Below are 27,469 nucleotides of genomic sequence, written 5' to 3'. Positions count from 1 at the left end.
CTGGTTTAAAGACGGTATCGGGACTCGTCCATCCTCCCGCATCACCCCCAAGTGCCCCCGGGTCCTCGAGCAAAAGCAGTGCCACGAATGGGTTTGCCTTTGCCTGAGGCAGGAAGAACCCAGACTGTTTTCCCAGAGGCTGGTGCGTGACAGGGGGTGTGATACACCCGCTCCGTGCCGTGCCCTTTGGCCCAGGTGTCTGTGAGGGTGTTTCAGAAATGAGTCCCATTGTCTGACTCAGTTCTCTCTGGGGTGCCATGTCGCCACAGCACTTGTTTTTCGAGCCCCAGGAGAGTGATCTGGGCGGTGGCGTGGGGCACGGGGTATGTTTCCCGCCAGCCGGGCGTTGCTTCCACCACTGTAAGCACATGGCGCTTGCCTTGGCGGCTCTGTGGGAGTGTGATATAGTCCATTGCCGGGCCTGCCCATATCTGTATTTCAGCCATGGTCCACGTCTGATGCTTCCCCGCAAGGCGACAGGACCCATCAGTGAGCAGGGCACACTGCTGCTCATTTTCTGGCAGTTTGTTCCACAGTGGGGCCTCTTCAGCACGTGGCACCCCCTCCTCTGGGGATATTCCAAGGTCTTTGCCCTTTGCCCAGCCCATGGTCACTTCCAGGATTCCTGGGCCACGGGGGTTTCCTATTCAAGCCCGCTGGGTGATCAGTGCCACCCATTTACTCCATGTAGCACCACTCTGTGCTAATCCCACCTGGTACTGCTTGTGGTTCTCCCGAGTGCGGGGGGCTTTGAAGAGCTCTTGGCGCACAACGGGCACCCAGCCTCTGTTCGCACCATACCCGATCGTCGCTCATGGGCTCTTCCCTGAGCCTGTCACACACCTCCCTCCTGCATCCTTCTCTCCCTGCCCATTAACATTACAATTGCAACGTCAAACTACCAGCAATCAGGCTTTCACTAATAACTCACGGTCTAGTCTGGGTTTAAACCAAGTTCAAGAGCAAGGCACACCACACCGTTGGCTGCTGTGGGATGAGCCTGCTCTTGAGCCATGCCGGGTGATGCACAGCCCAGGAGTGAGTGACCTGAACCAACAGGCACATCAGGCACCGTCACCTGCATTTTTCCCTCTGCCTCACGTATGGGTCACCCACACAGCTCAGTGCATTGGGAAACGCTTTTTATTTGAGGAACAGCTGTAATTCAGAAGGAACCGCAGAACATTTCTCTCCGAGCATCTCAAAGGCACTCATTATCGTGACTGCTTTGGTGAGAACAGCATTCCTGCGATGGAAACCTGCAAGTTTTGCACAGAAGACAAAAGTACCAACAACATAAGAAACAAATGCAATCTTACCACGTGAAATTCTATTCTTTCATTGCATTTTCCAATTGGCCTAGACTAAGAGGTCCAAATATACCAGAACTAAGGTTGATTTGGCCACACCACCTGTAGGAAAATCATCTGACAGCTACTGGCCTCTTTCCTGCTCTTTATCATTCTGCCTATTTTTAAGTAAATAAGGCAGAAAAATGTTAGCAAGTGGGAAAAGGTTACTATTTGATCACACAATCAAGTCTAGCAAGATCCATACACCAATAGCTTGATGGTAATCAGGGTTTTAGTTTTAGCCATCTTAAATTCTCTAAACACATTTACCATAATATAAACACATGTATTTTGCATAGCAAACATTATCATAACAGAAAAACTCTCTCTCAACTGGGTTTCTGCTCATTTCCTACCCATAACTCTCTAACTTTGGCCAACACACGACTGCTGAAAGGTGCTCTTGGATCCACATTTCCTGCATTAGCTGGTTTTGTTACTGTCGAGATTGGCTTTGGTCTTGCAGCTGTAAAGCACGAGGGAAGAACAATCAGCCTTGTGCAATCAAAGCGATGGTTAGTTGTGCGTTATATTCCCCCCCTAAAAATTACCTTCTCTTGGTCCGGACGAAGGCAGGTGGTAAGGCTTGGCTCTCTCTACAGCCAGCTGCCTCTGACCTCTAGGAAGGGTCTTGCCGTGCTGGGCTGAGAGAGAATTTCTGGCAACTGCTCTCTGTCTCCAGCGAGGAGCACGATCGTTCTGGTGAACAAAAAGCGTAAAGCAAGAAGTTTCACCCTGTATATTTAGCCAAGCGGAAGGAAGACTAGAATAATAGCAGAACCTACAACTTTAAGCTAAAACCATGCCGGCACCCTGCAGAACCTCATTCTGACACGCTTGTCAGCACCCACAAGTTTCACGTGGCTGACAAAACAGCAGCCTTTCCCTTGTTTTTCCTGAAACGCCACTGCCCCAGGTGACTGAATCTCCAGGGCAGCGGCGGGTTACGTTGGACAAGAGGAAGTGAGGATTAAAATGAGGAAGAGAAAGCTGCCTACACACCCCTTCCCCCGGGATGGAAGCTTTCAAACGCAGGACCTCAACCTTCCAGAACCACCCCACAAGTTTGCTTCCCTGGGAAACTATGGTTCTGGAAAGCAGCAAATGGATCACAGAACCACAACAGAAGTTCCCATAACACAGAATTTGACCTGCCTATGTTGAGACTCAGAAGTTAAGTAAGAATTTCTGTCCTAAAAGTGGTAAAACGAAAGCTGTGGAATTGCAGACCTCATGCTATAACTTGAGGAAATAATAAAAAGAACAACCCATGATGCAAATGTTGCCTGTGGGTTGGCACCCAGAGCTGCGTGTGAGATACCAGAGATGACACACAACACACTCTTCATTCCACAGTGACCCAAACAACTTCCAATCATCCGAACCCTACATAACATACGTCCCTGAATATCTGAATGGTAAGAGTGGCTGACAGGAGATACTTATTTAATCCTCAGACACAAACAAACTGTTCAAAGTGGAGTCAACAACAGCCTGGAACACAGGATTTCCAACTGCACGGGGTAGCTTTGGAGCAGTGACACATTCTGTTCAACTTTTAGGTTCAGCTGTAACGTAAGGTGCAGAGGCTTATTGCAAGTATTTCAAAGAAGGGTGTGATAAAGAAAGCAGGATTCTTACTGAGCGCTGTTAAATCTAGTTAGTAACCCCTGAGAGAACCTTGCACACTTGGCAGGACTTTTACGCTTACCATGAGATGAACGTTCATCGCCTGGTTCAGCTGTGGGGCTGCCGTACAGTTGGCACGCTGCAGATGCTGGACTAAAAGAATCTCATGAATCCGTAAAAATTTCTCCAAACACTTCTATGAGAAATAACACATTTGAAAACATATATGATGACCCTGCCTCTTCTCTTGGCAAAGAGGGGTTCAGATTTTCCTCTTGCCCACACTTACTTGTTCAGAGTCTGTGAAAGGCAGCCTCAGGAAGTCTCCCACTAGTCCCATCTCCCGACAGATGTCATACATGTCTTTTAATAGCTCTTCCTCCTTTAACTGAGTGGTGTGTTCCTGCAGCAGAGCCCAAGCCTCCGCCATGCACCTGTAGTTAATTTTGTGAGACGTAAAGGCATCTTAATGGTATCACCAAAAAGATGCCCCCCAGATATTGTGCTCAAAGTTCAAAGGAAGTGTAGGGGATTGTGATTTCTAGTGTTTGTTCTCCACCTCGCACAGTATTTGAGTGCCAAAATGGTGGCAGATATTTCTTTACCTATTGGACAACAGCACAGTGAGGAAAAGCCGCACTTCGCTACAGCTGGAGGCCGAGAGCTTCATCACCTGCGTGTATCTGAGGGCTCGCCTATGCTCTCCTTGGCACATGAGGGACTGAAGAATTCGCACGTCTTGCCACGACACAGGTTTGCTTGCAGTTGGTTCAACCAGCAGGGCCAGGGAGTTCTGCAGAAGGTAGAGATCAGGTTTCTTAAGATATAGAGACACACACGCGCACAACAAAACGATTCAAAAGTGTCTTCAGTAAGGGTGAATCTCTGTTGAATAAACTTAGATGGTGACTAATGAAGGGCTTGGTACCGGACAGGTAAATATAAATGCTGAAGTGTCTGCAGAAAAAAATATTCCGTGAGCCGTACAGAACAAAGGGAGTCCTTTGACAGGAGTGATTCACACCTGGCCAGGATAACCAAATCTCCGTAGGCAAACATCACCTCTCATAAAGACAAGTCATTCTCCCAGGCAAACAGGTTATATTAACATTGTGACGGGCAAAGAACAACCTTCAGCATCAGAGGGAACATGAATTAGATTGAAGAGTCACTTTTGCGGTCTTCTGTCTCAAATCTTGCTGCCAGGATGGCAGTTTGAATAGTTAAAGTCCCCAAACCACTGCTTTTGAGAAAGCGCTCGACTGCTCTGCTGAGAACAACCTGAACAGACGGCTTTGGCAAGTCACACGTCAAGCATTAACGCTGACTTCTTCATTGTCTTAATCCATTTCCTCTCAACGTAATTAAAACCAAACTGCAGATCATCACGTATTGCTGAAGGTGCCGCTGAAGCAGCATTACAAAAGAAGCTTCCCATGTTTTATCACCTGGTATCAGCTAAGCACCAGGGTTTTTACATCATTTGATAGATCATAGCATTGTATTGCAATGTGTGCCCAACTAAACTGTCACATGCTTACATCATAGTCCTTGTGGTCTAGAAGCCAAAAACCTTGGATACGCTTAACAAGGCCCGAAGGGATGGCAAAGGCAGCTGCGAAGGAGTCGACGGAAGGTTCTGTTTTGTTCGGAAAGGGATGCGTGATGTCTAGCAGCAAGTAAATTGTCTGATATCAAGTATCTAATTAAGGCTAATAGATTTGCAAGACCAACAATTTATCACATGAAATAATATTATACCTATGATTAATATAATAGGAATAAATAATAAAATGAAATAAGAATATCATAGTGGTAGGACGCAGAAAATACTCATGTATTAGTCTTGCCATTTCATGCTGTTGCAACCTGAAGATAGTCAGGCCCTAACAACAAAATTGCATTCTGAGTAAATAACCAGAAAGACAGACTCTCTGATTTCTCTAAGGCATTCAGAAAGGTTGCCTTTCGATATTTAAACAGTTCCGTTGGAAACACAGGCTCCCTCTTTAGCCACTGGAGCCACCAGCTGGACATTCAAAACACGAGAACGGCCAATGCTTGATTATTAAAGCAAACAAATTCTACAGCTGGTTTCTTCCCTCCTTTCCAGCGTATATAAAACAAGTGAAATGAGGGTGTCCTTACAGCACAGCTTAGCTCTGCATGATTAAAACTGGATTTAAACCAGTATGTGGATCACTCATCGGCAGTGTCACTCTCTCTTTCTGACAGCTGTTTTGGGGGGTCTGTTCTCATCAGAGAGCTCCGGGGTGCAACAGCTTTAAAGCCCCTGCTCTCTAGGCTCCCCTCTCGGGTCAGGCAACACACAACCAAAGCAACACAGTGTATTTCGGCAGCTTAAAAGTTCAGTTTCTGCCCAATGACTTTTCCCTTCTCTCTCTCTATTATTCTGTGTGCCTGCACTTGTAACAGCACAAAAGCAAGCCCTCTTAGCTGTGCTGGAAAATGGATGATTTCAGCAACATCAGGTCCTGGTACACCACTGTCAGAAATCCTTTTGCTCTGAAGCAGCACATTCTAGTGCATCGCTCGAGGAAGCAGCTGTTTGCTACAGCTGTGGGTGCTTCAAAAATGAAAAACAGTTTACATTTTGAGACAATCTAGGGGAGCTTTCTACCTTTAACATTGCTTAGTAAAGCTGTTTTCTCACATCAGAAAAGACTTTGCAACAAAACATTTTAAAAATTCCTAAACAATCCACAGTACAAAGAAATCCAACAATGCTTCTGCCTGCGACTTAATTCTTAACTACACGTGTTCATCCGCAGTGTGTTTGAAGCACAAATTAGAAAATGCATCGAACGCGTAGGTGACAGACATTTCAGACCCCTGATGCGCGTATACTGGAGGTGTGACAGAAATAACTCCAAGGGATACGACTGCATGTTTGTGGCTTTCTTCAACGCCTTCTAGCAAATAGAGCTCCAGCAGTGCCTGGAATGAAAAGGTAGAAGCTTTTTAAAGGTCCTCTCTTTGAGAAATCATTGGCTTTGGGGGAGGGCTGGGCTGGGGCTGGGGTTTGTGGTGGTGGTGGTTGTTTTCAGGGAACACAACACTCACCCGTAAACTAGGAGGTGGGTATTTCCCCGTTCCTCCTTCATCTCTCTGCCACAACTTCTCAACTTGGTCTCCTAACTGGGAAACCATCCCATCGACCATCAGGCAGTCAGAGTCCCGTTTGCCTCTGGAACAAAACGTAGCGAGGATTTGACAGAGGAAAACACTAATTCCAGCCTCTCGGTGTCACAGATTTCCTCCAGCCAAAACAAAACCAGCAAAAGCTCCCACGACTCCAAGAAAGGAACAAACAGACAAAGGCACGATCGTGACTTGAAATAGACTGGAAAGAAATTTCGGAGTCAGGTGAAAGGTGCTCATTAGATCCTAGTGAATTATTAAAGGAGCTCCAAATAGGAATCCCAAAAGCTCCCTTATTAAGGGGAAAGTTGCAGCGACCTTTTAGTTTTCAGTTTTTCTTTTGTGCCGCATTACTTGTAATACAAGGGCAGTGTGAGCAAAGCTACCCCAAACCTCACGCCCCCAGCGGGAGTGTTCCCACGCACAGCGGTGAGACCCCAGCACGGCAATGTCAGGCTTTGGTCTCAGCACCTCGCTTCTGTTACTGAAAAACAGTCACGGTCAGAAAGCTGAGCCCGCAGCTGAATTCTGGTATCCCCTGAAGCAGCACGTTTGCGCCTCTGCACGTGCCATCACAGTGACGGAGGGCTGGCCTGTGAAACACTGCATTCCTCAGAAGCCCATCGCAGGCTCCTGCGGGCTGCGACGCCAGCCTTTCATTTCCCGAGGAGGACGAGCAGAAGCAGCACGCTGGAGGTGGTGCTTCTAAGGAGCCCGTGAGCCTGTACGAGAGTTACCTGAGAAGGACGCGCAGGAAGAGGAGCTTGAAAGCCAGCGCCTGACATAGAGCAGCTTCCACCTGGACTCCTCCTGCTGCACCTTGTTCACGGTGCCACAGCCACGGCTACTTGAGGACTTTCTTTAGGTTACAGAACAGTTGCCAAAGAAAAATCTGTTCTCACCTAACCCAAGGCACATCACCATTATGCTCGTGAGCCAGCCCAGGAAAGGGAGCTCCCGTGAGGAAGGGGCTTTTATCCAGTCGCCAGGAGAGCGCTGGCCGTGCCAGCTGCATGTGACTCTGCCCATCTCCTTCAACGACACCGCGGTGCTTGGGAGTGGGAGATTTGGGCCAATCCCCTTATCGCCATCTATCACTGGTCATTGAGAGAGATTATTTTTGCTTTGTTTTTTGTTTGTTTCTAAAACACGCTTTCTTCTGTGCCCAGAACAATTGCTCTGCAAAGGCCGTGCCTTGCTGACCTGGCCGTGACTGATCCTGTCCTCACCACACGACCTTTTCCAGTGGTAACAAATGACACAGAATTGCCAATGAATTACGTGCACGTCAAAACAATGATGATACCAACAAAGGGCACTAAGCAGAGGTATATATCAACATTTCAACACGGGAAAGGAACCTCTCTGTTCAGCAGGACACACGCATCACTCCAGTCAAGAGTGTTGCCAGCAAATGCATGAAGCGTAGCAAATACAGCTGCTGATGGAAAAGCCACTCGCTGCCGCTTCTGAATTTGCAGTGGAACTGCTCTAGAGCTTTCCTGCACGTCCTACCTTGATAAACGCTCCAGTTGCTGTCGATGACCAGCGTAGTAGCTCCGAATCAGAGGATAATTGTAGAAAGGTCTAGAGAAACGCATCTCGTCACCTACAGGCAATAAATAAGAAGTAAGTTAAAGAAGTCATATCACATTTTCAACCTACAGTTTTTGACTAAAAAGACAGAAGAACACACAAGCTAAGCATCAAAAGCACAGGCAAGCCTCCGACTTTGAAAGAAGCCCAGCCTCCTTCTGCCTTTGCTAAAAGAGACCTACGACACAGGAGTCAATTCCTCCTTGTCCTAAGTGCCATTTCAAGCTTACAGGTGATGTAGCATCCAGAACATGTAGTGTCAGCTGAAGTTCACTCTAAAAAAACCCCCAGTTCTCAAAGGGAATGGGTTTTTAAACATGTCACGTGAACATGCGTAAGGCAGTTAAGGCTGACAATAGGATTTATAACCCATCCAAATGATGAACTATTTCCAAGGTGTATTTTTTCCTCAAACAATCCGTAAAAAGTTCAAAACACGCACGTCAGGCTTTTACTGTAAAATCAAGCATTCCCGTGTTGGTGCTTTAGGAGTTACTTGTTTACAATCCCAAGGATTTCAAGCTGTGGGCACGAGCAACTCCCTCCCTCAGAGGCTTAGTGCTGTTTCTGAGAAACACCCCGGAAAGAAACTGCTTCCATCATTCTACACGACGCAGTTGAAAAAACAGTGAAATCTCAATTTCAGCAGCAGAACTTCAGCATCTGCTGTCACTGAACGGGCACGACTTGGTATCGATGAAGCCTTGACAAAACCATGGGGAAGCAGGTGTTCATAGGAAGCACTGACTGCTACAGACGCGTGACAGTTTAGGCTTACCTGAGCCCTCGGGCAGGAGGCGGGACCCACAGAACCAGAGGACCACTCGTGCATACAAAGCTGCAAGGCTGGTCACCGCCAGCTTATTTGTCAAGTCTGCAAAACATGAAAAGAAGCTTAAGAGGACTGTTGGTGTGCAATTTCTTTTGTTTTTTTTATAAAGCTCCCCTCATTGCACTAAAGAGAAAGTAGAAAAATAACATGGTAGAAATCTTTGCCTGTGCATTTTTCACTCCGTATCACGTCCTTCTCTGAAGTAAAAGCCCACAATCACAAGCAACCCCTACAAAGAAGAAGATTCACTAAAGGTTTAATAAAAAAAAGTGAAGTCGGAACTACTAAATCCACTCATGGATAAGGCACCTGTTCTTCACGTAGCAGAGACGTTTACTCTAGCAAAGGGATTTTCTCTTTTCTCCTCAATATGCCAGGAACAAGTTCTAATAGAAACAGCTACAGAAACTCATGCAACTCACTTTACATGTTACTCATTTAGGCTTCCTCTCTGATTTTAGTCATTTCCAATCCAATATTTGCATGCAATCACGCACTGCTAGCTGACAATCAAAGGGAGTATTTGTCACAGTGCCACATCCCGTTGCTGTAATTTCAAGCCGGGTGCTTGCACAGCTCCTTGCTGACCGCAGCCTCCCCACCCACTCGCACCAGCTCCCCAACAAACTCTTGCCCTGAGCTCAACGCGCGGTAAGTGGCAGCCCCAACCCCTCCCAGTTAAGCCCCTTCTCCCCGCTACATCTGACTTTCTGCCAATCAGCAAAACCAACAGAAGCTCCTCTTTCCACAATTACAGCCCCAGCATCGTTCCAAATCTTCATAAGACATACCAGAGAGTTAGAAATACTGTGACAAACCTTCTCCGGCGAGCTCTTGTGCCTCTGTTAGAAAACAGTTCAAGACTGTGCTAAGGTTGCTCAAAAGCAACTGGCGGTGCTGCAGAGCCTGTAACCTCCGCGGGTCAGTGGAGCTGCAGGAGCCGTCAAACAGCGCAACACCTTTTCAAGAACAGGTATGAAATCGTTAGCCTACAGAGCCATTGCAGCGTTTCAAAGTGCACTTCCAGATCTGCGGGCAAGACCATCTACCAGCAGATCACTGAATGAGCTCAACTGGAAAGACTGACTCTAGGTTTGCAGCATGGCTGCACTAGTACTCACAGATTTGCTCAAATTCGTCTTTTGTATAGATCACTCTGCTCCACGTCCAGTCAAGGGCAAACTGTAAATTAGCAGCAGAACTTGGCTGCTCTTTAAAAAGAGAGAACAAAAAAGAAATGAATCAAGAATTCCAAACGAAGAAACCATGCAACATAAAAAAAACAGAACAAGTCTTACCTTTAGATGTCCAAATCTTAATGCAGCCAGTCAGAAGCCCTACCGAACCTGTCTGGGCAGCAGCTGACAAGACCGCGTCTAACTGCTCCTCCTAAAAGTAACAGGCGAAATCAAAGGAGAATCCCACCTGCTTTCAACATCCCAACCACCAACAGTAAGTGCTTGTTTCTAACCCTACACTCACTCAGGCATCACAGGCTGGGCTGCTTGTTGCTGTGAGGAGCACATGGAATTTTTCCCCTGACACGTCAACTTCCCAAAGGCTAATTCTAATCTTTATTTGCATGCCTCTGCATCATCCTCTCAATTTACTGCGTTCCAATTAACTGTTCCCAGCAACGTGCCCTGCTTATACCCATGGCACATGGGGTGCAGAGAAGTTTGCCATCAGGAATGCGTGAAGGGGACAGAACAAACAGAACTCTGCAACGTTTGCATGGAAGCAGCGAAGCCAAGATCAAGCAGCTTTCCAGGCTATGAAGACATGAAGCAGTTACGACACCCCAAACATTAAGTTGTCATTTCCCAAGATGACAGAAAAGAAGTGAAACATTGATGTTCTAATAGGTTTCAGTTTTAGGCGCTTCAAACACTGTGTTCTAATGCCGTGGCGATCCTTCAGAAGGGCAAAGCACAGGCAGGCACAGACGTGCACTGTTAAGTTGTAGCTTAGTGCAGCTGGTGTTCTGGTACTTCTTCCAGGTGAAATGAACATAGAAACATAGAATCCTTAAGGTTGGAAAAGCCCTCTAGGATCAATGAGCGCAACTGTCAACCCAACACTACCATGTCTCCTAAATCAGGCCCTCAAGTGCCACGTCTACATGTCTTTTCAATACCTCCAGGGATGGTGAGTCCCCCACCTCTCTGGGCAGCCTCTTCCAAGGCCTGACCACTCTTGCAGTGAAGGCATTTTCCCTAATATCCAACCTAAACCTCCCCGGTGCAGCTTGAAGCCGTTTCCTCTCGTTCTATCGCTAGTGACCTGGGAGAAGAGACCAACCCCCACCTCACAACAGCCTCCTGTCAGGCAGCTGCAGGGAGCGATAAGGTCTCCCCTCAGCCTCCTCTCCTCCAGGCCAAACAACCCCAGGTCCCTCAACCTCTCCTCATGAGACCTGTTCTCCAGACCCTTCCCCAGCTTTGTTGCCCTTCTTTGGACACGCACCGGCAACTCTATGTCCTTCTTGTCCCGAGGGGCCCAAGACTGAGCCCTCATCAAATTTTCCTTTTTAGGGCTTTTGCTTTTTGTTTGCTTCTTTCTTTGGCTTTTTAAGCACATTCACAAGTATCTTTCCCTTCTAAATAAAATCATCACATTCAAAGCCATTTCTACATGTTCAAATACACACATCAGATTTCCATCTTTTTCTGAAAACCAGTCTCAGACAAGGAAACACACCGAGTACGACTTACGGTGGCAAACAAAACCCCAAACCAAGCTTCTTGCCCCTAATTCTGAGATTTGTCTTACTCACATTCACAAGCAATTCCTGCTCAAATGCCTAACAAGCCTCTGAATGATCTAGTCTCAATTCAGCAAAGGGTATGACAAATTTCTGCATTTCCCAATTATTCCCAACGTGGAGCTGACATCAGATCACCCAATCTGAATGGAAGAGCCTACATCAGGCTTGCAAAAGAAACAGCCTATGGGCCAGGCCAACCTGCCAAGACGGTCATGTTAGCTACCACACTGTGCACAAGTGCGCTTTGCCCTAACGCACCCCCACAGATCTGGTGAGGAATCCAGTAGAGAGGAAGATGAGGGCAGGGAAAGACTGCTCTCCCCTTCCTACCAAGTGCTCCTCTGCCTGAAGGTTGTTCTGAGGGAACGATGCTTCCTTTTCTCCATTCTGTCCTCTTTTCCCAGCTCATCAGGGATCAAAACCCGAACTCAGGACCACGCAGGCAGTTGCACTCATTGATGAGAGAGAAGGAACAGCTTTCCCCGACTTTCTCTTCCTGCTCCTACAGCAGCGCTCTCTTCCTTTCTAGACATTCAGTCCCTGATCATGCTTCAACGGGAGGCAACGGTGGGTTTACACTCCCAAGAGGGGACCTCAAACATTACATTTGATAAAACTGGTAGGGTACAATTGCAGTTACGCGTGTGGATGGGCAGGAGGAGCATTAAATGGTCCCTGACACCGAAAGCAGCGCCATGGAAAGCTTAGGAAAGCTCCATCTCTTGACATTCTCCATAAAGACACAGTAAAAGCTCACCTCCTTCTGGAAGCCGCTGCACGTCACATGAACAACTCCAGAGCTCAGCAGGCACGTGCCATCTGCAGAGACAACGAACGTTGGACAACATTCCATACTCTCACCGTGATGGTAGCACCAGTTTACATTTTTGTCACAGCAACCTCTGGAAAGGTACAACTGAGTACCCGTTTTCCTCATGACATCACTTACAGCCTTTTTTAGAAAAATAATGGCTGAGTGTAGAAATTTTACCTCCGGGGCTATCGAGGTGCTGCGCTTTGAGCTTCAGCCCAGAGTCATTTCATCTGATCACCAGCACCACCTCACGGGCTGCGTTGCAGAAGCACCCAACCCCCAGACCCAGCCGCCTGTCAGGCAGGTGTCACAACAGCACACACTTGGTCAGTACAACGTCATCACAGTTGGGTGGGTGGGGGTTGGGGTGTTTCGGTTTGGTTGGGTTTTTGCGCGACAAACAGTGAACAGGAGAAGCAATAAATGGCATTTGAGCTCGGTTTAAGCTTATCACTACTCAAAGCCGTGTAATACCTACCAAAATTATAGGTGCTTGGATGAAAACACAGCTCAGGTTGTGGATAAGAAGGAGGAACTCTCCAGCTTAGGGTGCGCTCCTGCATCACAACATCCAGAAGGAGGTTTGGAGCAGTCGTGCTTGTCACAGCGTCCAGTGACCACAGTGCAAAATAGGGGCAGTCCTGAAGGGATTCTTCTGGCCTGAAAGAAAACAAGCGCAGAAGCTAAACGCCGACTTTCCAATGAATTATGGGGAGGGATACTGAAACCAGCTTCATAAAAACCTACCTTAGTGAGCCTGGCATTTGAGCCTCATACCAGCAGTCCAAGTCAAATACACCCAAATAAGTAGATGGTTTTCCCTGGCCGCGTGTGTTCACTTGCCAGCTGAAGACGGAGACACTGATGTCAGGAGATATGACTGGAAAAGACAAGACATTGTTTCTTATTGGGAGAAAATACAATCTATCTGACATTTTCAAAACATCACTTTCTAGTTTGGCTTCATTCTGTTACGTCACTCATGAAACGCAACACTTGACTAAGAAGAATTTTAAAAATGTACACCACAGCATCACCTCTGTGATAGGTTTCAGTCATGCTGCCCCCCTTTGCGAGTTCAACCTGTATCCGTCCTAAGACAAACCCAATACACAATTGTCAGGTAATCAAGTCTCCCATACAGTAAGAGTGCATCAAGATGGTTAGAAAAAAACAAAAACCAAAAAACAACCCACCACCCTAGGAAAACATACATTGCTGCTTTTAGAAAGCATACAAATTCTTGTCGTATACACTTGATCACTCAGCTGGCATTCTTAATTTCCAGATTCGACTCGATTATGGGTGTTACGAATAGCTCCTTTCCAGCACGGTCAGAATGAAAGAACACAATTATCACACAAAACAAACACCAAAACCCAACCCCAACAAACAGGAGGTTGGAACAAAGAGTTTAACATCAAACATTGACCATGTTACACTCGGGTTCTCTCAAGAAGTGGCATGGTCTGTCGTCTCTGGGGAGAAGGCATTCTCCAGATGTGAGCAAAGTGGGGGGTGCATCCTTTACCCTGGCAGAGCAGGGAACCAGGAGACAGGTCGTTTGGCAAAATGGGTCTCTGTTCTCTGCTGAGTTCATCAGGGCTGCTCAGGGAGCCTCCCACGCTTTACTGTGTGTCATCGTGAGCTTCTGTGCCCTTTCACTTGTGTGAGCCGCTGAAACTGCCTTTGAAGATGTCAATTAGTTTCATAAATCAGAAGCCAGCTTCATTTCTAACCTCAACCCACATCCAACAGAAGCTCATGTGGGCCTACAACTTGAATAGTTTCTGGATAAAAGCTAATGAGGAGCCATCAGAGAAATGACAAGCATTTTTCCATGCCTCAGGCTTCATGAAAAGGGGACCGAAAGGGCCTTTTTTGTTGGTTTTGGTTTGGGTTTTTTGGTGGGTGCGCCTGTTGGTTGTTTTTGACAAGGTTTTAGAAGGCCCTCTCCTCAGAATCATGACACAGGTGGAGAAAATCCAAAGGGGTTTTCATTAGATTTTGACACGCTGTTGTTAGAGGATGGCACCCCAAAAGAGGTGGAAGCTGCCTCTTCAGGACTAAGACAAAGCTAATAAACACAAATAGCCTAGAAAGTCATGCCAGTGTCGTCTTTGTAACAGCAGACATAAGTTAAGGCCAGTAAGAAGAGAGGGAAGGGCATTCACACACCCAAACAAAAGGCTGTGAAAGTTATCACTGCAGCCGGCTCAGAGATGTGCTCAGAGCATCACTGGATGTGCAAACCCAGAGATGCACATCTCATTATTGCAAGGTAATGAAAGACACCAGAGGAGTTTTAACTGTCGATCCGGACAAGGGAAGCCAGAAGCTCTTGCTTTAAGAGCTTGTAGGTGTAGGAACCTATTAGACACAGAGAGGGCAAAGTGCACGGGCAGATCATAGACTCGTAGAATCATTTAGGTTGGAAAAGGCCCTTAAGATCATCGAGCCCAACTGTAAACCTCATACTGCCAAGCCCACCACTAAACCCTGTCCCACAGCGCCACGTCTGCACGTCTTTTAACTCCCTCCAGGGATGGTGACGCCACCACTTCCCTGGGCAGCCTGTTCCACTGCTTCGCAACCCTTTCTGTGAAGAAATTTTTCCTAAGATCCCAACTAAACCTTGTGCTCTAGACCCTTCACCAGCTTCGCTGCCCTGCTTTGGACACACTCAGCACCTCAGTATCTTTCTCGTAGTGAGGGGCCCAAAACTGAACACAGGATTCGAGGTGCAGCCTCACCACCGCCCAGTAGGGGGGGACGATCACTGCCCTACTCCTGCTGGCCACACTCTCTCTCATACAAGCCAGGATGCTGGGGGCCTTCCTGGCCACGCGGGCACACTGCCGGCTCATCCAGGTGCTTGGGGAAGGTATCAAACAGATCTGGCCCCAGGACCGAGCCCTGGGGAACAGCACTCGTGACCGGCCGCCAGCTGGATGCAGGTGCAGGCATAAGTTGGAAGAGGGGAAAAAAGAAAGTTGAGGGAACATTCCTAAGCAATGGAGGGGATGATCTGACTGTTCAAAGACGAGAGCTGGAGGAATAAAATGACTGACAGGTGTTATAGAGGTGACCCCACCAGACATCGCTACAGCATGTCAGCAAGCATTGAAGGGAAAAATAGGGTTTATTTTAACAAGTCCCACAGAACCTAAGCACCCAGTTTTTCCTTTGAAATAAGCCCAAGAAGTTAGTCTATACAGATATTGAAGACTTTCAGGCTGTGGGTATGGAACAGCATTCACTGCTTGGATGCCAAAACCATCTAGTTTAGAACAACCAAACACGGGCATCAGGAACAAACCTTCATCAACGCTGCCTTCTCTGTCAATGCAGTTGGGAAAGATTTCTACAGCCTGACAGCTGAGTAGTTTGGCCTTGCTGCCCTGCCCTCTCAAGGGAAAGGCTCCACCCGTCAGATCCAAACTGTACTTTTCAACACAGGATGCCAAACCCTGCGGAAAAAATCACAGGCGAGAGAAAGGTCATTCTGAGAGAAAAGCAGACATTACACCTCAGTAGGAAAGAATGTCCGTGTCTAATAGAACCTGCATATTGTACTGTATCTCTCCCAGGCGCTTAATCTGATGGCAAAGAGAAACTACAGCTGACAAGCAAGAGAACTGAGTGTCAAACCGTAACGGGTAAGTTTGGCCGTAAAAGCTTTGCACATTTTCAGAACTGAGCATTTCCCTCGCATTACTGGTTCTAAATGTGTTTTGCAGAATTCCTTGCACCATCCCGGTTTCTTCACAAACCTACGTATTTATCTAGAAAGAGAGATCTGAAATAATGCCATACATAGGCATGCAAAGCGCTTTGCTCCATGACTTGATCACAGAACTGATGAAGTTAGAGGAGTCACGGCCTTCCAGCAGCCAAAGCTCTCTTGCGAGGCATTATCTATAGGCACACACCGCTAGAGTGAAAGCCCATCCCTCGGGAGTAGCCATGAGAACGTCTTACTGAGTCACACTCTTCTCTCAAACCACGTCAGCTCCTGCCAGCTCCTCCTCTCACCTCCTCAGGGACTAAAGGGTGAAATATGCCTCCCTGCCTTCACCAAGTGCAGCCAACAGCAAAACAACCCGGCGGACATGGCATGCACGTGGGCAAGGCGTTTCGGGGCACGAATTCCTACAGAGTCAGCCAACTACTTTGAGACCTACAGAAACTCCAGCAGGATTGTGTGGAACCTCTGAGACCACCATTTGCTAAGCAAGCATTGACTGAAATACTGTCTTTCCAAATACAGCACTTGGTCAAATGCTCTACCCTACAACACATGGGTGTGTGGATTGTGGACAAAGAGCAGCTCTACAGTTAAAAACCAACCAACCAAAACCAAAAGCTAAGCAGCTAAAAATCTCCAAAAACCTACCAGAAAATAAAAAAATTGCTTGTACCTCATTCTACCCAAGTTTCCTAAAGTTTCAGAGCTCTAGAAGGAACTGGCGTGAGACAATCCATTCTCGTATGACCTGATATGTTACATGTAACTCACCTACTCTGAGAACAGGCAAGCTTTCTCTTAACCATTCTAGGAAATCCTACTAATAAATATCAAGGCTGTAGAGCACAGATCCTCTCCTACCGCACCTCAACAGGAAAGACATGCTCTGAATTAGGATTACTTTCCCATCCAAAAGATTTTGCAAGGGTTTCAGGCGTAACACTGAATAAAATTATACGTGCTAAAAACGCGTCTTCTATCTGTTAGATAACAGAGAGGTAAGGCTAGTTCATCTCTATTTTAAACACAACCTCTTTGGAGCCACTTCTAAAAATTTACATATACTTTTTTGACCAAATCAGACCACTCTTTACTGTATTTGCCTATTTTGCTGGCTTCAAGAGCAGAGTTCGTAGGTAACGCAGCCAAAAAGTAGAAAGAGTTCTCTTTAGAGCTACTAAGTTTCAGGACCAGCACTGAAGAGACCCTGCAGGTGAGCGTCATGTGAAGTCCTGCTGACAGAGCTCAAAGGGAAAACAAGAATTTAAACCTGAAGACCGGAACAGAATAAAGCTGTACGCCCGTGTTTTAAGGAAGGGAGACAGACAGAACCTTATTCAACTCTGCAGTTTGGTTAAACAGAGCTACTCAAAGCCCTGTCTTCTCTTCCTACAGGCCATTCACTTGGTGTTTAAATGAAGAATCATTTTATTTGTAAAAGCTGCTGCCTCTTCAGGAACTGAATTTATACGGGCTCTTTGCAGACGGCCCTGGCTGGAACACAAGACACGGTGGTATGAAATTGTACGACTTCTTTTCAAAAAGTATGGACAAAGGCCGTGCCCGGGAAGACTCAGCCAAAGATTCTTTCTTTTTAAGTCATCTCTGAATTGTCATGGTCAATATTCCCCCTGCCAACTTCACTGATACTCCCTTAGGGAAAAGGACTCTTTCCATCCTTTCACGCACGTGCACGTCTTACCTCGTACATGACTTGTCCTGAAGCCAAGCGCCTCCTGTCTGCGAACGCTAACTGCAACAGATGTAAACTCACGGCATCGCCTTCACTGGAAAAGGTACAAATGATGACATTTGGTTACAAAGCTGCTTTATAGTCCTCGTTACCCTTTCCTTAGGTCTAGGCTGAGGTTTCCTGAATAGCACTGTCTTGCTGAAAAGAAAAACAGCCCTTCCCAAAACCTGAGAATTGGTCACATTTAGCCGCTAAACCACAAAGGAGGAAATTTGGACACTAACAGCTTCTGGGGCAAAGGCTACCCATACAATCTGGAAGCTTCAAGATGTTCTATGGAGTAAAAATGGTTGGGAACAGTTCTTGGCATTGAAGAGCTCGCAATCAAAACTGCTTTACAGTCAAACTGAAAAAGATTGCCACTCCACGAGCAGCCGAGCTGAGTAAATAGCTTGCTGATGCCGAGAGGGGCAGATCTTTCTCCCCTTCCCTTCCCACCAAAGCTCCAGTCCCTCCCCTGCACACACGGCACCTTCCACACCCTCCTTTCAGTCATTAGCCCAGCAGGAAACCACCGACTTGGCTGCTGAGCACCTTCCCTGCCAGCCGAGCTGAGCTGGCTCACCAAGGCTCAGGCTGGCACCAGGGAACCGGCCATGCTGTCACCTCCTCCTTTAGGGGCAGCAGGCTGGTGGATCCGCACCGTCAGTGCTCTGGAGCTGCAGCCTCCACTGCGCTCCATGGTATTTTCATACCACGGTGTGAATATCAGGCAAATCATGAAGCAGTCATCAGGAAACAAAGGAAGCCATTGAAGAATGCCAGCACAGAAATAGAGCCACTGTCGCTTTGCTGCCTTTCAGCAGGGAGGAACTAGTAGGTCCCTCTCCATCCCTGTTACATCCTGTACAAATCGCACCGTCAGCCCCTTCCATACCGGAGAGAATCTCCTGCACGGCTAATTCAACAAAACAAATACACGTGGGTCAACTCTAGGTGAACAAATGCTCAAAAAAAAAAAAAACAAACCAGTGGCCGATAGTAAGCTTTTATTCACCTTTCTTGCGTCGACTGAACAGCCCACAAGTAACAACAGTTGCGAGGATCGTGCTCAGGCTCTTGAAAAGTAACGGCGCAGACAGGAATCCTTCCTCCTTCAAGCTGACAGTGGTGCCTGCAGGGTTAACAAAAACAGAAAGCAGGTGAGCCTGGTGGCCCTGCCTGTTTGTAGAAGGGGAGAAGCATCTTCTGAGCAAAGAGCCCCTGACGTGCTTCTCCTCAAGGCACAGAAGGTCCCACTCCCGTCTCAAACAAGGGAGTCACGGGAGCGACTGCTTTTGATGCAACAGCCACGAGGTGAGGAAATTACTGTCCAGCACGGGCAATAACCTGGCTTTATCTCCTCCTCTGCCTGCGGAGCAGGAACATGAAAGATTCCTTCAGCTGCCAGGCAAAAGATTCTTCCTACTCTTGTCGCCTGCTTCAATATTGAACTGAAAATGCAGCCTCTCTTCTGCACACGCTGAAAACAGCGCCAAACAAAAGTAGTGTCTTGTTTCTTTACTTGGACTATCTAAAGCCTTTCTCCTCCAGACTTCTCAACCTTCCTTGCACCTTCACAATCTATTCCTGCCGCCTCACTATCCCTCCACTCTCTATTCATGCCGCCAATAGTTCCCGGTGAGTCACTGCAGATTTGCTTAAGTGAATCCCGATCTGAATTGGGTCAGATATTCCAGGGGGGATTGCTCTTTGGCAGAGCTGAAATCATCTCCCTCATTTCTCTGTTGCTTATCCCTTGACATGACCCTTATTCCCCCTCCAAGTGTTCCAAGCAGACTTTCATTCCCATGCATCGCTGCCTTGGCATGGGTCAGTCCCCTCTTTTGGTCGAGGCTGAAATGTGGGAGAGAATGTCTTTTCAGCCACAGATCAGCTCTTGATCCTTCACGTCTCACTCCTTTCAACCGGGACGCTTTAAAGAATATGATCACCACAATCCCATCATTAACATACTTCAGCCTTTCAATGGGTGCCCTCATTGCAGGAGCTGGTTCTGAGAAATAATGTCTACAGTCTCTTTCATTGAAACACACACAACTCCTGCTGTCACTGAATACTGCTGGTGGAACAAACTGCCTTATGGAAAGCAGCTCTCTCACACCCTGACTGCTTGACAGAACCCAGAGAAGGGAGCTTTCCGCAGTTCCTCAGCCCACGGGCACAATAAGGAGAACAATCCCAGCCCGCTGGGCAGAAGGCGGCCCACTGAATCCAGGTATGGCTCAATGGTTACTTCAGAAGGGGATTCCTAAACAGGCCAAGATTACACTCCACATTTCCCTCCCTGAAAAAGGGCTCTTTAAATTAACAGACTTCCTCCTCAAGCAGAGCCTTGAGAGCCCTGCACCTCCAGGCGTGACCAAGTGCAAAGGCCGACTTACTCCCGCTGCAGAGTTTTCATATTCCACAGTGACAGGGAGCCGCCGGAAAAACCCACGGCGAGCTGGTTGCTTCTGCTGATGTAGCACAGGGTCGAGAGCGCTGTTCCTGAAGGACACTGTAACTGAAGGTAGAGATGTCTCCCTGCTCTGCTCACGGTTGCTCTTCCTTGTGAAACGCCAGCAGCAGCTCTAGTGACAACTGTTAGACCTGCACGCACAAAACCACACAATAAAGGAATGCGTTAGGCCATTCAGGTTGCATTTGAAACACTGACGTGACAACATGGATGATCTAATTCTACCGTCCCCGGCAAAATACCCATTGATGCAATACTTTGTCTGCTCTTCCCATTTTGTACGCATTCAGAGCACATAGGAACTCTCTGACTGGACAGGTATCCTCGCTCCTATTTCAAAACCAGGTGAAAGCGAAACCTCCATAGACAAATTCTTCCTGGGCTCTGCACATCAGCAGTTTGGGCCTCATGGTGAAGCTACTTGAAGTGAGACCAGCTCCCGAGGCCACTCTTGTAAGAGCAAAAACAGCGTATGCAATCCGAGTACACCAAGTACAGGTTCCGTTTGGTGAAATGCAGGGATTTTGGTAAGGCATATTTACTTTAAAAAACAAGCCTCAACTTTGCCCCGAGTCAATGAACAGAAGCAGAAGAACATTCCCAGGAAATAGGGCACGTCCGACACACCTTCCTGTCAGGCAGCTGCACCGACTCAGATGGTCAGATTCCTACCCCTCACTGGTGAGAATCACCGTGACAGAGGGACCCTGGTGGGAGGGGGTATTTGTAACCTTAGGAGGAGTATGAAGCCACTCCCATTTTTAATCCTTTCAGGGCCAGACGATGTCAAACCGCCACCTGTCATCAGCAGCCATAAACGTCTGCACAGCAGTAGCTTCAAAGTGGGATGCGTGTTGTTGATTTAAAAGACACAAGTTTTCTTACTTTTCCGTTCAAGTTTAGAAACCGCAAGCTCACCCGATGGTTCATTCTCCCTCTGACTGCAAGAGAGATCATCCAAACCAAGGTCCACCACAAGCAGATGACCAACATCTGTCGCCACCGCTGCCACGCCACAAAACCCTTGCAGAGCCCGGTGCAGGTGCCAAGGCCTCACGCTGGCTCCTCCGGGGTTAGTTATGGGCTCTACAGCAGTTACCTACAGGAAAACTACAAGTTAGTATTTCAGCTCTTTGACAAGCTTTGATAGAAATCACTCAAAAGTGAAGCCAGAATCAGCCCATCAGAAGCAAGAAAGTAAATACAGGTTTCTCAGACTTAAAAACACAGCATTGATCCCAATTATATCCAGACAAAACAAACAAACCAACCAACCCCCAAAAATGTCCTGTACAAACATCCGTTACTGCCTTCCGTTTACGGGGTTTCCTGCAGGGATTTCGCTGAGCTCACTCCAACTGCAATGGTGCAGTCTATTATCACAGCTTACCAAGTTCCATTTTCTACTTAGAAACCATTAACTCAAAGACAACACAGAAAATCCGTTAAATGCAAGAAACTTGACCGTATTTAAGGGACTGGAGTAAGAAAGGCCAAACTCACTCTCGCTCTCCCACGGCCCCCAGCCCGTCAGCACTGGGATACAGCCCACGCCTTCTTTGCCAAACAGGTACTAGGGCAAATCTCGGCTCTCAGTCAGACGCGGCAGCGGCCAAGTTGCAGGGGAGACACACCGCTGCCACGGCAAGGGAGTATTGTTACAGAGAGCGGAAGGGAGATACCAGCTTAGGGAAAGCTACACCAGTCCTCATTTAGAATCAACAGAGCAACCAGGGAAAGCAGAAAAGTTTTCAGTGCCGAAACAGCGGCAAAAAGCCCAGCAGCTGGTTCGCCAAAAGCCAGCTCCGGCTGAGGAGACGCGCACGCTGCTCTGTAACACGCGGAGCCGCCTGCCAGCAGCTTTAGTACAAGGCCCTGATGGAGACAGACCTTTCCGCACCTGCAGCCCCTCCCGGGACAGCCCTGACGGCTCCAGCAGAGACACCAGCACGTGAGGGCTCCTGCACTAAGGCTCCACAACAAAAGAACACGGGCTGCCCTTCAGCCTCCTTGCATAATGTCACACAGTGACACCAGGGAGCTTTACATCAACAGCAACCTGTTACACGACAACGGAACAGAGCAGTGAGCACCACAAGGAGTCCTTTTTTTATATAGATTGGGTTTTCTCCCCAGAGGTGGGGAAAAATTGACCAAACCTCGAAGCCCCAAAGTTCTCTCCCCTCCCGTATCAAGCACTTGCTGTGACTGCGCTGCCTGGCAATCTGCTACAGAATTTACCTTTCCCCTGGGCCACAAGAATTCTACTCCTAGAAGTGCCCGCAGTATTTGAGACAACTTTATATTGTTTCACACTTCCTGGAAATCAGATGAAATCTCCAATCTTCTCAGCTACTCAAAGCACCACCAAAAGTGCGTTGGTTATTCGAATTCTTGCTGCTCCAAGCCTTGATGACTCTCAGGAGGAAAGCAGAAACACTGCACATATCGTGCTGCGGAATCAGCCAAAGTTCCCGTGTTGCTGTTAACTTCTTTTTCTTTTAAGGTCTCGTTTTGTTGTTGTACAACTGGCCCCAAATCCACCTTTTCCACTTTTGCATACAGCTTCCCAGTTTTAACGCTTCAGTTTTCCCTGTAGAAGCTCCTGGAACTGCCTGTTTTCCCACGGCACCAGCCACTGGCTTTGCACGCTCTCCTACACTGCTGCCAGCTCCTTCTGGGAACGAACGCAGAAATCCTGTCTCAGCTCCCTGACTCTGCATGCTGCCCTTCTGCCTCACACAAACCAGCAAGAGTGGGGAAAATACCATTCCAGAGCTCTGAAACATGCAACCGTTATAAACCAATTTAATACCGTTAATGTTTTCAATTCAGATTTGCTTTTACAAGTCTGAATGACTGCACGTCTATGCCAGCACACAGCTTGCCTTTCCATCTCAAACGCTGAGATTTATCAGGACGATCGGCAAACCCACACAGCGGAGCACCAACCCAGCTCAGCTCGTTAGAAATCACCACCACACAAACGCTCACTGCCCGCAATCACACTGTAGCGCTACAGACAAACAAACCCCGCCTGGATTCTAGCAAGTCAAACCAAACCACGCTCTGGAAAGCTGAGTAATACGGAAGTATTTATCTGTCGCAGATTCTAAGGTGGTAAAGACAGAGGGAACCTTGATGTTCCATTACCTTAAGGTGACTCTTGTCTACACTCAGACAAGGAGCCGAGGGGAAAGGACGTCATCTGAGTTTATGGGTTAGAGAAGGCAGGGAAAATTAGCAACGTTACACCAGAGTATCCCACCCGCACAAGCACCATATGCAATAAGCAGAGGTTCAAGGGCTTCAGGCTGAAAGTCAGTCTGTAACCACCTGCCAGGTAACGCAGTGAAGCCTGTTTTTTCCCATCCTAAGTCAACAGAAAAATGTGCTTTGCTCTAAAGTCACCTGCTTGCTAGTCCGAGACTCCTGGGAATGTGCCGAAGTCAGCTACAGCACAGCCATGGAAGTCTGAGATGTTTTAAAGACAGTATTTCTGACATAATGAACCATTCAGGACATGTATGTTACCAACACTTGAAAGGCAGGGTGCGGACGAGTTCTTTGTCACTCTGGCTAAAAAAAAAGGTAGTTTTCAAGGCCTTTTTGTGCAAATGGAGAATGAGGTAACTACGTGCTCTACTGCAAAACCAGAAAACGTGTTTGACTCTCAGCAAACTTAAAGGATAACGGTACCGTTAACCCCACGATTTCACATCAAGGTGCTCTCGACTGGACACTCTGCAGTGACAGTATGATGACACAATAGAGAAAATGGACGTCCTAGCAAAGAGACGCTCCAAAGCTGCTCCTGAAACAGCGTTATGCAGCACCTGACAACGTTTCCCCCATTAAAAAGCACCTACCCTTCCTGGCAGAACTACTGCTGTAACCACGCTCGATGTTCCAAGGTCGTACAGGCAGAGAACACTTCCCTCTGCTTCTCTCAAGCCAACCAGCAGCCCCGTTCCCGTCTGCCAGGAAACCTCCTTCACCACGCGGATGGTGGGAGGCTGCTCACGGGCTCCACTGAAACGGTGTGCAGAGAGCCGCTCTCCCGTCACAGCGCTCACGACCTCCAGCTGAGGGCCACACGCCAGCCAGGCCAGCCCATCTCTCCCTGGAAGAAGAGAAAAGGCTGGCTAAAGCAAACTCCCAAGAGAGGGTTGAAAACAACGGGAAAATCACAATCACTGCCCCTTTGCTTCAACAGAAGTAGCTCACAGAGCAAGACAGACTGACCGAATTCGGGTCGATTATTGAAAATCACCCACTGAATCCTCAACCAATGCATCGTAAAATGAACCACCTTATGATTTTGCATTTGGACTTGTCATTCCTGCACTGAAGAATTCTGCTTGTTTGGGATAAAGATTACAATAGATTGGTCTCTAGTCTTTATACCATATTCAGCTTGGTTTTGCTAGAAATCATCTAAATACATATGAGAATACAACTCCTAAAGCATACTTCAAATATGGCAAAATCTCAGCCAATTCTTTTCTAGTTGACTAACTTTGCTCGACACACGCCTACTTTGGGCAGGGGTTTGGACTTCAACAAGGAATTACCTTAAAATGGGCACTGCGGGAGCCAATTTCAACTTTTACACGCGCTGATCACAGAGAGAAGTTAGCACATTTAGTTTCACTGAACTACTTCCAACACAGAGGGAGTATTAACTCAACTACTGCACTTACAGTCACACAGAGAGATTCTACATGGTCTCAGCAGAAGCCCGGACACCCAGGCAGGCCCCCGGCTCTACCTTCACATCACCGACAAAGTCAGCTACCTCATCTGCTCAGCCGCTCTCAGCAGCTCTCCCGGGACACTCCTCTGCGTCCCATTAAATGCTCTGCAAACCTGGCTGCAGCGCCTAACAGGGCTTTCCTCTTCCTTCTGTTTTTAGTCAGGCTAGGAAAGAAAAAGCAGGGGGGGTTGCCTCTCTAACACTGTGGGAGAACTAGTTCTGCACGGGATGTTATGATGGTACCAATAAATACAGCCCAAAACCACACCAGGACTTTTTTGAAAACTGCCTTTCATTCCATTAGAAGTTGAGGAGGGCTCACTGACTTGCCCGTGTTATTTTAATAGCTCAAGGCTGGCGCAGGCTGTTGTCCTTTCAAAGTTTAACTCTACTAATGTTTTAATGTTAACATTTTTCATCATTTTGTCATAGCTCATCCTTTCTGTTCTCTCAAAACCTGACGCACCTGAGCAGCACCAACCTGACACAGCTGATGCTGTGACCCCGTGCCTCAGGTCACCTCCAGGCAGTAACAACTTCACAGCAAGACCCAATTTCAAGGAAAAGGCTCACCTCTGGAAAACCGCCCACGCAGCACAGACCCTCGGGTGAGCTCATCTTCCCCAAGAGCCTGAATGGTCACCTCGGGAAACTGCAGCAGGCTGCTCGTTACCTGAGCCGCGAGGTCTCGCATTCTTCACTGTGAATAGAGAAGAAAATGCAAAAAGAGGCTCCTGACAGCCAGAGACATTTCTGAGATTGACAGAACTTTCATCCCTTTGCCGTGAATAATCTCCCGTCCACCTCCTGCGGCTCTTTTCCTTAACAAAAGGGCACTCAGGACAGGTTTGGATCTCACAGCAGAGCAAAAGCAGAATCCTTTGCTTTTCTGATGCCTACGAGATCACCAACAAAAAGGGACGCAGGGGTACTGACAGGATAAACAACACGGGAAAAAGCCCAAGACACTGGAGTCAAGTCAAGCAACGCGGCACGAGTCAGAGAGTGAGTTTTGCATTAAAAAGCTCCAGAAAATAAATAAAAAAGAAAAAGTTGAGAAATTACATGTTTGAGCAGAATCACATCCAGCCAAGTCAGTGTTCTGGGATGTCACCATTGACTGACATGTGGTACATGAAAGTCAGATTCAAAGGCCAACAATGTTACGGGCTTACTGAAGGAAAAGCTAAAGATACGGTCAGTCGCAGCTGCAGACGTGATGTCACAAACCAGGTTCACTTCAGTGCCACCAAAAGAGAGGCCTTGCTGCTGCCCCCATCTCTCCATCTGCTCCTTCCTTCTGCTCCTGTATCCCTGTGCCTTCCCTTGCCCTGACCTGCACACGGTTTAGAGCTCCTTAGGAGCCACATTAACTCCCCAAGCAGACAGGGAACGCACCCACAAGAGCAGAGAGTTTCCCACCAGCTTAGAGAGTGAAACGGGGTTGCAGAGAGAGCCAGCAAGCATAAAAGCCGGCACAAGGAAGGAGGCAGGACACTGCACCGGGGAGAAGGAGAGGGGATTTGCCCATCTCCATTCTGTGGCCGTAAGCCGTCCTGCTAGCTCATGCACGTGTCAAACCACACACTCACTTTGCAAGGAGAGCTGCAAGAAACCCCTTCGCTTTTAGAAAGGGCAGCACCCAAGGCACTCTCAGCCAGCTCTGGACTCCCTCGTGCACGTAGAGGCTCACTCTCGCACGGAGGGAGGCTGAGGCTGACGGGCGTCATTCTTTCACTCAGCCAGATGTGGAAGCTCAAGTGATCTCAGGGAAGCGTTACTTGGTGGTCAGAGAAGGGACACCATTGCCTGACACTGCTCGGGTCACATTGTCTAAGGAAAGAGGACAAAGAGTGGGAAGAAGCCAAAGAAGAAGAAATGGAAGAAAAACTATGCTCTGTTGAGAAAAACAGCATCCGCTTTGTTGAACAGCAGGGAAAGATCACAATTATAGAGCTTTTTGAATTACTATTCATGACTGGCTCAGTGACATTTTCCCCAGAAATACAGCCCCCAACAGCCCCGATCCCGTATCTGATGCAGACCACAGATTTCATTTCCCTTTACATGAACAAACCCAAACCCGAGACACATCAGCGTTTGACACTAGAGCCCCTTTACCCAGCTGCCTCCTAGGGTTATTCTCCAACACGACTATTCCTGCATGCAGGAGCTGCAGTCCCTCTCCAACGCGGCCAAGCTAGCAAAAGCTCCTCAGGTCACTCCTGAAAGTGTGCTCTGTTGCACACTGCTTGGCGTACCTGGACAGGCGGGCGCAGGCGCCGAGTGTCTCAGGGCAGAGCGCACACGCAGCCGTCCCGACAGAGGCAGAGCCCAGGGAAGACAACGTTCCCAGCGCTCCCACAGCGCTGGCCCCTCGCAGCACCAGTTCCAGAGTCACGGAGTCACAAGGGAGAGAAAGGCCTTCCGGAATCCCTGGGGGCAGCTGGTCCAGCCCCTGCGCAGGCAGGGTCCCCCAGAGCAGGCTGCCCAGGGCCAGGGCCCGGCGGCTGCTGAACCCCCACTGCTCAAACACACCCCTTGCAAACAGCCGCCCGACGAGGGGAGCTGCGGAAACGTTGGCAGCCCACGCGACAGG

General features: G+C 48.0%; 1 protein-coding gene across 1 annotated transcript; it reads right to left on the bottom strand.

The window, feature by feature from the left end:
• Window positions 1-212: 212 nt before the first annotated feature.
• On the bottom strand, window positions 213-25,564 carry LOC135317474 (protein ELYS-like). Its single transcript, XM_064473768.1, has 20 exons — window positions 25,444-25,564; window positions 23,984-24,237; window positions 21,033-21,213; window positions 20,038-20,245; window positions 18,651-18,767; window positions 17,603-17,687; window positions 15,472-15,622; window positions 12,900-13,032; window positions 12,631-12,812; window positions 12,102-12,157; window positions 9,913-9,960; window positions 8,518-8,605; window positions 7,659-7,752; window positions 6,066-6,189; window positions 5,883-5,939; window positions 4,523-4,669; window positions 3,587-3,774; window positions 3,271-3,415; window positions 3,064-3,177; window positions 213-389 (listed from the first exon to the last, which is right to left on the bottom strand). Exons 1-20 carry the CDS (start codon window positions 25,562-25,564, stop codon window positions 213-215), a joined length of 2,670 nt encoding a protein of 889 aa, XP_064329838.1.
• Window positions 25,565-27,469: the final 1,905 nt, after the last annotated feature.

Source organism: Phalacrocorax carbo, chromosome 26 (genome assembly GCF_963921805.1).
Source record: "Phalacrocorax carbo chromosome 26, bPhaCar2.1, whole genome shotgun sequence".
In the NCBI taxonomy this organism is placed as follows: domain Eukaryota; kingdom Metazoa; phylum Chordata; class Aves; order Suliformes; family Phalacrocoracidae; genus Phalacrocorax; species Phalacrocorax carbo.
Note: the sequence above shows the minus strand (reverse complement) of the source record. Positions and strands in the feature narration are given on the sequence as shown.